The 11,623-nt window shown below is 46.1% G+C and overlaps 1 protein-coding gene across 3 annotated transcripts; it reads right to left on the bottom strand.

Moving 5' to 3' along the window:
- Nucleotides 1–1,376: 1,376 nt before the first annotated feature.
- On the bottom strand, nucleotides 1,377–11,314 carry LOC125357489 (centrosomal protein 43-like). Of its 3 annotated transcripts, none has more exons than XM_048354427.1 (6): nucleotides 11,138–11,314; nucleotides 10,790–10,843; nucleotides 8,564–8,618; nucleotides 7,602–7,696; nucleotides 6,839–6,976; nucleotides 1,377–1,554 (listed from the first exon to the last, which is right to left on the bottom strand). In XM_048354427.1, exons 1-6 carry the CDS (start codon nucleotides 11,237–11,239, stop codon nucleotides 1,459–1,461), a joined length of 540 nt encoding a protein of 179 aa, XP_048210384.1. In that variant the 5' UTR covers nucleotides 11,240–11,314; the 3' UTR covers nucleotides 1,377–1,458. The 3 variants fall into 3 exon arrangements, with proteins under 3 accessions (XP_048210384.1, XP_048210385.1, XP_048210386.1); XM_048354428.1 differs by having other exon boundaries at nucleotides 7,608–7,696; nucleotides 11,138–11,305; XM_048354429.1 differs by lacking the exon at nucleotides 10,790–10,843.
- Nucleotides 11,315–11,623: the final 309 nt, after the last annotated feature.

Here is an 11,623-nt window from a genome sequence, read left to right as displayed (position 1 = left end):
ATTTTTTTAATGGACTCAGGACTACTCTATCAAGGCTATAGACTCTCATAAGCATCAAAGAAGAAACTTCTAGAAAACGATCTTCTCAACTATAAAAGCTGAGTGAACACCTCAAAGGGGGCAGCACGCTCAAGTCCATCCATCCCTCTCTGTGACAGGAGTAAAGGAGACGGAAGAGATCACTGAACAACAGGAGCGCTTACAACATTTTAAGAAAGAAAGAAATCTGGAGGTATAATTACTAAGCTCTGGAATTTCACCTGGTTTGCAAAGATGTACCCTGTATCTAAAAGTCAGTGCACTGTCCCAGACCCACACAAGCCTCACCTCTGGACTGCACTCGGTACCTCACCTATTCCCGTGAAGTAGAAATCAAAGGTAAAGCCACCAAATGCAATTCGGACCTGTGACAGACTGCCTGTGTGTGTCCTCCAAAACACACCGGGCTGAAGTCACACCCTCTTAGATAACGAATGGCATTAGGAAGTGGGACCTGTGGGAGGTGATAAGGTCACACAGGCAGCACACTCATGAAAGGGACTGGTGCCCTTATTCAGGAAACCCCAGAGAGCTCCAATGTCTCCTCCACCATCTGAGGACACACAGGAGGCGGCCCCCAGGACCCAGGAACCAGGAATCCGGCTGGCCCTCACCACGGCCTTCCCTGCAGAACTATAATAGCCATCTGCCAGTGACCAACAAGCCAGTATGCAGTACTTTATTACAGCAGCCTGAGTAGATTAGGATATGTCTCAATCCATTCTGTTACAGGACCAGTTAGTACTAGCAATTCATTCACCAGAAGACAGAAAACTTCCTGAAGGTCATCTTTCTATCTGGTCTTCTAATATTAACAGATGTCTTTGATCTTTAATGCAGGTGTTCAATTGCTTTCACCTTTATGCCGTGCCTCAAAGTAGGTCTTACCTTTAACAATTCATAAAACACACACATGTACGCACTCCCCCCCACCCATGGACGCAAAGACACATGCATATATCACACATAAACACACTCCCAAAAGTAACCACAATACATTCTCCTGTAAGTCCTATCAAAATAAGTGCATTAATATAAGTAACCACTGTAACTTACAACTCCAAATCTGGCTGGCCATCCATCAGAAGTCCACAGTATCCAACACAACAATTTTATATCTGAAGCCTACTGTCCTTGAGCAAGGAGCATATGAGAACGAAGGAAACCTCCTTGTTAATGAAGTAAAAAATATTCAAAGAACCAAATGAATTAAAATATTCTTCAACTCTGATATTTAAAATGTATTTTTTCTGAGACATAAAAAACAATACTACCAATGAAACAAAAGAACTTTTGAAAGCACTTAATCAAAGGGGAAAAAGCATCTTCAAGAAACTACAGAGCACTTGTCACAAGAAGAGCAAAACTTGATACAAAAAAGCAGAGCCCTGGGAGTCCCAGGGCAGACATGACTTTCCGTCAGCGCTGACTCACCTTACTTGGGATTGTGTTTGAGTTTGTTTTTCCTTCTGGTGACTTTGATGGAGAATGTACATCAGATAGCTCCAAGGCACCCTAAAAATCAAAGTTCAAATGAAAACACACTTAAAACTAAAACATGGGAATTTTAATTATATCTCAATGGAATTTTAGCACTAATAGTAACATTTGTTTAGATACTCATTAATGTAAATACCCTTCTGAGAACCTCCTAACTTTACAAAAGTAACCATACCTAGATTCTATCCATGCACAAGGCCCTGCATGCAAAGTCACTTCAACAAGCAACCAGTACAACACTGATTCCTACTGCCCTGCCCCTTCCTTTCAGACTAGGATGAATGATTCTCAACATCAACTTTCTCTCATCTTCCTGTGCTTTCCTCCCTCATTTTATGTCAGGAAAAAAAATTTCAAAGGGCTGGGGATATAGCCTAGTGGCAAGAGTGCCTGCCTCGGATACACGAGGCCCTAGGTTCGATTCCCCAGCACCACATATACAGAAAACGGCCAGAAGCAGCGCTGTGGCTCAAGTGGCGGAGTGCTAGCCTTGAGCGGGAAGAAGCCAGGGACAGTGCTCAGGCCCTGAGTCCAAGGCCCAGGACTGGCCAAAAAAAAAAAAAAAATTTCAAAGAGCAAAAGAAACTCTCTCATAACAAACTTGACCTCCCTCAAGTGGGCAGTTTTCTCTTTCTCTTTTATACCAGCCCCCCTTCTTTTTTTTCTCCCCGAGACAGGTTTTGTTATGTAGTCCAGGCTAGCTTACAACCTGACCTCCCTGCCTTATCCTTCTGAGTCCCCAGAATTATAATTTAGGATCTTTTCTTTTGTAGTTTTTTTGTTGTGAGGAGCTTTAACAAGTAGCTTCTTCATGTTTTTAGCGTCAGTCAGTCACACAAGGTGACTGCACTGTGATCTGTTCATATCTGCATCCAGTGGACCTTGATCACGTTCACCCATCACTCCCTCATTCAACAAAATATTTCTAAATAGTAATCACTTCTTAAAACGTACCTATTGTCTCCATATGCATATTAAATGTCTATTTTGCTAAAGGAATTCTTTAGAGCAGCACTGCTGTCTTTTGAACATGAGAATGTGCCGCTCCCCCTGAATCTCGGTATTCTAAGGAGAGCACTGCTTTCTCCCAGACTAGCCTCCCTCGGGCTCTCCTCCCACGCAGCTTCTCCTGCCAAGATGCTAATTTACCAATTTCCAGTGACTCTTCCTTAAGACCAAGTCTTTTCTGTCCCCTTCCTTCAAGTCTTCCTGATACCATATTGTCTGGATTTGCTTTCTTACAGGTTTCACTTCTCCTAGTCTCCTCTAGTCTTCCTAACTTTATCTTCTGAAATGGAAATAAGCATTTGCTAAAAAATCACAGCGTTTCAGAGCCCACAGACTCAGGACCTAGCAGCACAGCCAAGACCAGCACAGATGATTTACAATTTGGCAAAAAAGGTTCTAAGTTACATACCAGTAGCCAGAAGTAAGACCAGGAAGAACAAGAGTCAGCTAAATAGACAAAATTCTAATGCAGAAGGAGAAGATCTATCACTTCAGAGAATTCAAGACAGGAAGTAAGAGAAAAGCAAGTAGGCACAGTCACTTCAAGGACCAACGTCTGTCTGGCTTGAGTACTGGCTGAACTTATCTGGTGTGGAAATTCCAAGGATTCAGAATTGTGCATGAGGGATGTTGGGTTGTTGACCTCATGAATCTGCATATTCCCAAACCCCCATACTTCAGAAATCTTCATCGCTTCCATTCCAGAGCATTCCAGACAAAATTCTCAACCAGCTTGAGGTTCTACACTTCACAGAAAGTCCTCTTAAGGTTACACAAGCAGACAGAGAAGCACCATCATTTCAGATCTTACGTGAAGGGCAAAGACTCTGGAGACCCATGCGTCACCACTACAAAATCACAGCAATTTGTAATAAGGAAAGGAAACGTGAAGAGCTGCGTTTTAAAGATAATTCCTATAGTGAAGAAACTGAAAGGTGAGAGGGAGGAAATAGCATTGCTCAACAGGGATGAAGACATGGACACTAAAAGTGCTAGTACATATGAGACTGGCTTACTGATAGCTCAGAAAGCAGTAAGCGCTTTTATTATTCAGCTGGGGACAATTTAATAAAACCATCAAAGGCATTAAGGCACAGTGGGCACAACAATGTGATTCTCAAGCAGGTAAAAAAAATGTAGCTTTGGCGAGGAGCACCAGTAACTTAGTCCCCAGGGTAATCCAGTTATTTTTCCTACATGTACTCCAAAGTGAGAAGTTAACAATGCTTATGTCATTTTTGCTTCATTATAACAAAATTAAACTATGGAAGGGTAAAACAAATACTTTAAGTTCTAAGTTCCTCATTATAAATGCTGTAATATTTATGCACATACTGTACTAAACAAAATATCCAAATATAGTTATCTTTATTAAGATAAAATGTGGGAACTTAATAGCTTTGAAATTAGAGGAGGAGCAAAGCCTTTTTTTTCTTTGCAGGTGTAAGGTGCTATACTTGGTCTATGGGACAGAGTCATGATAGTCAGAGCTATGATAGTCAGGGTAAGACAGTCAGCAAGGAGTTCTGCGGCTTCCTAATTACACTGCAAAGCTTATCTTGAGCTTGTCTGAGGCCACAGCCCACCCCTCTGGCAATTACTCCTCCATAGCCCTTTGCCCGCCCGTAGGCACAAATGATTTCCTACTAGCAGTGTCTTTGTCTAGGCACATGCCAGATACCACTCCAGGGGTATGAGCCCCCAGGAGCAGAGTCTACATAGAGGAAAAACACGTGGATTCAAGCTTGTCTGCGGGGTAGGGATTTGTTTTTGTCAAGTTTTCTCCACACAGGATGCTGAGGTATGAGTCAACAGCTGAAATTCTGACCTGGGATAGGAGTTATTCATATATAATCATGTTTGACGGACAGCCATCATTGATACTTCCGGTCTCCCTGCCAAGCCGACAGCTGACAGCTCCGACTGCAGCACCCTTCAGCCCACTCTTCAGAGGGAGGATCTAAAGAATCAAGCAGGAGGGGCAGGCAGAAGCGACACAGAGGATATGGCACGCATCCCAGAAGCCAGGCTCCAGAGCTCACGCCACTCACTAGGGAGTGGAAGAAGGGAAACAGAACCAGCTAGAAAAACATGTGCAACCACCGCTGCAATGAGGATAGCCAGGGAGCAACTCAGAAAGAAAACACAAGGGCAGGGGGAAGGAGAAGAGAGGCCGGAGAGCCGAAACTGAGCCGGTATTCACCACCTAACTGCAGACTACTGGCCCCAGGAGACTGGGGTATTTTACACCCTAGTGCCTAGTACAACAAGTACTTGTTAAGAAACCAATGAATAATGGAAGAAGTTATAATGCACAGACAGACTGGCAGCTGGCTCCCTCCCACCCCAGACCTGGCCAGGCTCCTCTGCCTTCCCTGAACACCATTCTTCATCCTTGCACCGTAATCAACACTCTACATTACACCCAACTTTGCCACAAAACACTGTATTTTTAACTAAAACAATTGTGCCAGGCACAGGCTCACCCCCGAAATCCAAGCTACCTAGGAGCAAAGATCCAGAGGATCTCAGCTAAGACCAGCCCAGACAAAAAGTTCACAAGACCCCATCTCCAGGAGCTGGGTGTGGTGAAGTGTGCCTACCCTCCCAGCTGTGAAGGATGTAGAAGGAAGATCATGAACTAGGCTGGCCTGAGTAGACATGTGAGAACTTAAAAGAAAAAAAACTAAAGCAAAAATGACTGTGGGTGTGGTTCAAATGGTTAAATACCTATACAAGGCCCTAAGACAGTCATGAATAGTTGCAAATAATCATGTATTGTATGATCTTAAATCTTTATTTAAAGGTTGCGGTCCTTATGTGAATATATCTTGATTTTAAAGAGTTCTTTGAGGACATAGGATTTTTTTTTTTTTTTTTTTTGCCAGTCCTGGGCCTTGGACTCAGGGCCTGAGCACTGTCCCTGGCTTCTTCCCGCTCAAGGCTAGCACTCCGCCACTTGAGCCACAGCGCCGCTTCTGGCCGTTTTCTGTATATGTGGTGCTGGGGAATCGAACCTAGGGCCTCGTGTATCCGAGGCAGGCACTCTTGCCACTAGGCTATATCCCCAGCCCAGGACTTTTTTTAATCATATATGACTCACAGAATCTAATGACCACACCTAAAATGCAATTACTACTCAGACAAGCATTACTGATACTCAAAGATTCCAACAGAAAATACAATGAGACTCTCCAAATGAAACAGCATATTGCCTTCAACCTTCTATCATCCTTAGGGATATATTCCTGTGACTAAAAGCACACTTAACCAAATACTAGCACAGCAAGTGACCTGTCTGTAAGACAGGGTAATGTCATATAAAGATAATACGTGTAGAGAGTGGTAGGACTGCTCATCTTCCACACAAGAAAAGGTGAGTTACACATAAGTAGACTCCTACTTGAGAAAGTAGACATTTGACCTAGACACAGCAGCACATGTCAGCACTCTGGTGGCTAGAGAATCACAAGTTCAAGGCTACAATGAGACCCTACCTCCAAAAATCCTTGAAAGCCAGGTGCCAGTGGCTCATACCTGTAATCATAGTTACTCAGGAGGCTACAACCTGAGAATCGTGGTCCAAGACTGCTCAGGCAAGTGAGTCCATCAGACCTTGTCTCTAACCACCAAACAACTGCCAGTGGAGCTGTGACTCCAATGGTAGAGTGCTAGGCTTGAACACAAAAGCTCAGGGACAGCGCCCAGGCACCGAGTTCAAACCCTATGACCAACACACAGACAAACACAAGCCTACTGGAGGAAAGACACTAGGAAATAGTGTCTTTAACAGATTGGCAATAGCTTATTTTTTAAATCTTTTTTAAAATCCCAAAAATGATCTATAAAGTCAGACTTCTATATTTGACTAATAAAACTAACGAGCCATTACTGAATGTTTTCCACGGCCAGTACCACGTTTCACACTTCCACACGCTAACTCACGCACGCAGGTATCACAGCACTGACAGGCGGGAGTCTTCCCACCCTTCTTTACAAATGAGGCAGTGGGGAGGTCGGGTCCCATGTCCAAGGTCAACAGCTGGGAAGTGAGGAGCCGTGACTTGGTCCAAACACCCTAACTCCTACACCCAATGCTCTGCGCACCAACAACCAAAACAGGCACGCAAAAGTATCATAATGTGAACATTTCAAGTTTCTTTAACATATACATTTACACAATCAACCACAGTGCATTTCATTTTGTTCTTAAGGAATACTTTCTTTCGGTGCAAACCTTGATTCATGATATAGGTTCTAAACAGAAAATGCTACTCAGGACTGCACTCACCTCCCCACCAGCAATCCCTTTCTCTTTGTGCTGAGAGCGTCTAATCACTTCTAATAGCAAGGGTCCACCCACAGTTCCTTCAGCTTCAATGATACCTAAGTCTCGGGCTAAATTCTCTCGACCTTCAAAACCTTGGAACTAGAAAAGAAGATTACAATATAAAAAATATAGCAAAAGTACATTCAGAGATTAAGAAGAATATTTTAGCCAGGAGCCAGTGGCTCATTCCTGTCATCCTAGCTACTCAGGAGGCTGAGATCTGAAGATCGCAGTTCAAAGCCAGCTGGGGAAGAAAAGTCTGTGGACTCTTATCTCCAATGAACCACCAGAAAACCGGAAGTGGTGCTGTGGCTCAAGTAGTAGAGTGCTAGCCTTGAGCTGAAGAGGTCAGGGACAGTGCCCAGGCCCAGGCCCAGAGTTCAAGCCCCACAACCAACCACAAAAAAATGTAGGAGCTTAAAGAAATATCTACACTCAACAAGGCTGCCTTTATCTTAATGTCCAGTTTTTACAGAACTCAGTCAGTATTAGCAGCTGCAGTGGATCACTCTAACAGAACGAGCTCCACCACAGTTCACTCTCCTTCCTGAGGAACAGGAAGTGGCAATCCTTACGCTGATTTCAGATAGCTCCAAAGAAATAAAAACAATAATCTGCAAGTCAGCAAGGTTGTCAAGTTCCATTAGCTTTCAGCTTAATATTAACTCATGTGTATATGTTGCATGAAATGTTAAAAAAAAAAAAGAAAGAAAGACATCATTACTCTTACTGTGCTGGTTTCAGGGTGAAAAACAGCCAAGGTAAAGTCAAGGTTAAAAAACTGAAGAAATTCTGCAACAAGACTAGCCACTAAGCGTCCTGCAAAGACAGAGAAAAAAGAAGCATAAACAAATGTTTAAGAACTTTGACTTTTTAATTAGCACTGTGAATCAACGGGAACAGAGTTTCTAACTACAAATCTCTTCACTCTGAATAATACAATTATGTAACAAAAACATCAATCTCTCCATTTGGTCATTAGGATAAGCAACTGTCTGGCACTAACTTTAAGACAATGTAGTATTTTATAAATGGACTTCACAGCTGCACTTCTTGTAGTAAAACTGGAGTTTTGGGTAAAGTTGGCTTTAAATCCAAAACTTCCTATGACAAAAAAACTTAATAAAAGCAAGTTAACTGTCATAAAGTGAAATATTGTTTTAAAGTGATTTGTAAAAATCTCAAGAGTTGCCAGGCCCTGTGGCTCACATCTGTACTCCTAGCTACTCAGAAGGCTGGGATGAGGATCACAGTTCAAAGCCAGCCAGGCAGAAAAGTTCATGAGACTCTTATCTCAAGTGGTAGACTGCTAGCCTTGAACTGAAGAGCTCAGGGACAGTACCCAGGCCCAGAGTTCAAACTCCACAACCAACCAAAAAAAAAAAATCTCAGACTTGGCTGGGAATGTGGCTTAGTGGTAGAGTGCTTGCCTAGCATTCATGAAGCCCTGGGTTCAATTCCTCAGTACCACATAAACAGAAAAAGCAGAAGTGGTACTGTGGCTCAAGTAGTAGAGTGCTAGTCTTGAGCAAAAGAAGCTCGGGGACAGTGCCCAGGTCCTGAGTTCAAGTTCAAGCCCCCCCAAAAAAGTCTCCGACTTCGGAAAAGTAATTAAAATTCTCCCAAACCAGTGACAAGTTCTGAAAACTTAGTGGCAGATAAACAATAGTAAGCAGACCATCTTACCATCTTTCGTATTCAAAAACTTTTTCAGGCTCTCATTGACTAAAGGAGTTTTGTTCTGTTAAAAAAAAATAAAGATACTTCTGTCACATATTTAGCCTAGAAATAACTACAAAATATACAATAAAGTTTAACTTTTTATATAATTATTTATTGTCAAAGTGATGTACAGAGGGGTTACAGTTTCATATGTATGGCAGTGCGTACATTTCTTGTACAATTTGTTACCTTCTCCCTCATTTCCCCCCTCCCCCAAAGTTTAATTATTTAATAAAATTATTTTACACAAGACTTATTTTGTGTTATTATTTCTCAAGGTTAATAAAGTAAACCATATATGAAGATTTGTTATTTGTTCTGTTTGTTTTTGCAGTGCTGGTGATAGAACCTGGGATCTCATACAAACCAGGCAAGCACCCTGCCATGAACTTAGGTTTTCTTAAACATCTTAGTTCTAGCTACCATTTAGAACAGATAAACTTCCAGTTCCCAGTTGAGATAGTGGCATGTGAGGTAACTTCATCTGGCCACGGGCCTGCTTATTTTTTAATTGTAGATATGCATATAGAAAAATATCCTTATACATCAAGCCTGTTAACTGCTGCTTAGAACAAGGCTAATATAGTAGCCATTTATCTATTCAATAGACAATGGAATAATCCATTAATGCTGAACTCAAGATAAACACAAGATACTCAACATGAATGAATTTCAAATGCTTTATGCTGGATAAGAGGTCAGACTAAAAAGAATGCACACTCTTTTAATTTTTTTTTTGCCAGTCCTGGGGCTTGTGCTCAGGGCCTGAGCACTGTCCCTGAGCTTCTTTTGCTCAAGGCTAGCACTCTACCATTTGGGCCACAGCGCCACTGCCAGCTTTTTCCGTGTATGTGGCACGGAGGAATCGAATCCAGGGCTTCATGCACGCTAGGCAAGCACTCTATCTCTAAGCTACAGTCCCAGCCCCACACTGTGGGGAATTTTATTGAGTCTAAGCCATTTTTAATTGCACATGTATAGTAATGGGCAGCAGTCAGACATTTACAAGAAGCCACACTGTCCCTATTTGTAGATTATATAATTCTACACCTAAAGGACTCTAGAAACTCCAAAAGACTCCACTCCCAAGCTTCTAGAGCTAATAAATAACTTTGGCAAAGTAGGAGGATACAAAATCAAAACACAAAATTCAGTAGTTTTTCTCTGTATCAACAATATGCGAACAGAGAGGGAAATCAGGAAATTCCATTTGCAATAACTTCTCTCCCCCACTATCCCGTGCGTGTATGAATCAACCTAACCAAGGAATTGAAAGACCTCTATATAGCAAAAACTATAAAACTATAAAGAAGGAAATGGAAGAAGTCTCTACGCATTGAAAATACCTCCGATGTTCATGGAATGGGAGAATTAAGTCCTGGGGATGGCTATGCTGCCGAAGGTGATCTACAAAGTCAATGCAACACCCATCAAAATCAAATACCATCTTCACTAAGCTAGGGGAAAACATTCCAAAAATTCACACCGAACTACAAAAGGCCCCCCAATAGCCCAAGCAAATGTGAGGCAAAGAAGCCGTGCTGGGGGGGCCGCATTCCAGCCCTCAAAGTTTACTACAGAGCTGTCACAACAAACACAGCCTGGTTCTAGCACAGAGAGGCCTCCAGTCCAGGGGAAGGGAAGGTCGGGAGGACACCCAAACCTCAGCCATCGGACACTCGACGAGGGGGACAGAGGCACGGCGTGAGAAAGGCAGCCTCTCCCACAAACGGTGTTGCGGGACCTAGAGGAAAGGCGGATGCCTACGCGGGGGGGGGGGGGGAGAGCACGAGCTGAGGGTGGCGTTGGTTCGGGCAGTACTGGGGCTTGAACTCAGTCAGGGGCTCATGCTAGCCCGCTGCCCCGGAGCCCCACCTCCACCTGCTTTCCCTGCGCTCTTCAGGGATGAGGGAGTCCAAGCCACAGTTCCCTCCCACCTGCCTGCTTCTAGGCGGCTGGGGTACGGGGGGGGGGGGGGCGGGCACCGGGGATCCAGCTTACCGGGCAAGTGTGGCGAAACCGAGGGGCCCGTGCGGAGGGCCACCCGAGTGGAGGGCCACCCGAGCGGGGGCAGCGGAGACGCGTGTGTCATGGGGGGGGGAGAGGCTGATAGGATGGGGGGCGGGCTGGAGACTGGGCACCGGTGAGCACCCCCCACCCCTCCACGAAGCTGAACCAGTCCGTACATACCTCTACCTTTTCCTGCTCCTCCAGGGCTAAGAACACCGCTGCCCGGAGCTCCGCCTTGAAGGGAAGAAGGCAAGAAAGGCGGCTTCAGGGCAAGGGCCACCAGAGGCGCACTGCGCAGGCGCAGGCCCAGGCGCAGGCGCGCGCGAGGCGGCGCGGCCGCGGAGCGTCGGCGTCGGCCGGCGTCGGCCCCGGGACCCTCCCGCCCCCGCCGCCGCCCCGCCGCGCCCCTCAGGCCGCCCGCCCGCCCGCCCGCCGGGCCCCCCGGGTCGCTGCAGGCCGTCCTGGCCGGCGCCTGCGCGCGGCGGGCGACGCCGGCTGACCCCGGGCCCGCGCGGCCGCCCGCCGCACCTTGATGCGATTCAGGACGCCGCTGTTCTCCAGGGTCTGCACCAGCAGGTCCCGCAGCTCCGTGTCCTCCTCGGCCACCACCGTCGCCGCCGTCGCCGCCATCTTGCTTCTCCAAGACAACCACCCAAGCCGCGGGCACGGCCAACGGCCGCCTCGGAAGCCGCTGGGCGCGCTGGCCGCGCACTGGGAGCTCCGCCCCTCACGCCGAGGGGGCGTGGCCCCGGCCGGGAAGAGGGCCGAGGCGCGGGGGCGGGGCCGCAGGCGTCCTCGCGCAAGCCCCGCCCTTGCGTCGAGAGGCGGGGCCTAGAGACGGGAAGACGGCGGACGCATGGGGGCGGGGCCTGAGGACGCACCGTGAGAGCCCGGCCCCTCTCGCGTTGGGAGGCGGGCCTCGCTTGAGAGCGAGGGGGCGAGGGAGCGGCGCCTAAGGCGGCAGAGTGGGAGCCCCGCCCCTTACGCCGGGAGGCGGGGCCTTGGGTTGGGAAG

The sequence above is a fragment of the Perognathus longimembris genome, chromosome 9, assembly GCF_023159225.1.
Source record: "Perognathus longimembris pacificus isolate PPM17 chromosome 9, ASM2315922v1, whole genome shotgun sequence".
Lineage (NCBI taxonomy): Eukaryota > Metazoa > Chordata > Mammalia > Rodentia > Heteromyidae > Perognathus > Perognathus longimembris.
The sequence above is the reverse complement of the archived record's forward strand: the minus strand, read 5'-3'. Positions and strand labels throughout refer to the sequence as shown.

What these genes read in the sequence shown, in the direction of transcription:
- LOC125357489 (XM_048354427.1), bottom strand. Translation starts at nt 11,239, where the DNA reads ATGGCGGCGACGGCGGCGACGGTGGTGGCCGAGGAGGACACGGAGCTG. An exon ending in AGGAGCAGGAAAAGGTAGAG is followed by an intron (nt 8,619 to 10,789) that starts GTATGTACGGAC and finishes TTTTTTTAACAG; the next exon opens with AACAAAACTCCTTTAGTCAA. An exon ending in GTTTTTGAATACGAAAGATG is followed by an intron (nt 7,697 to 8,563) that starts GTAAGATGGTCT and finishes CTGTCTTTGCAG; the next exon opens with GACGCTTAGTGGCTAGTCTT.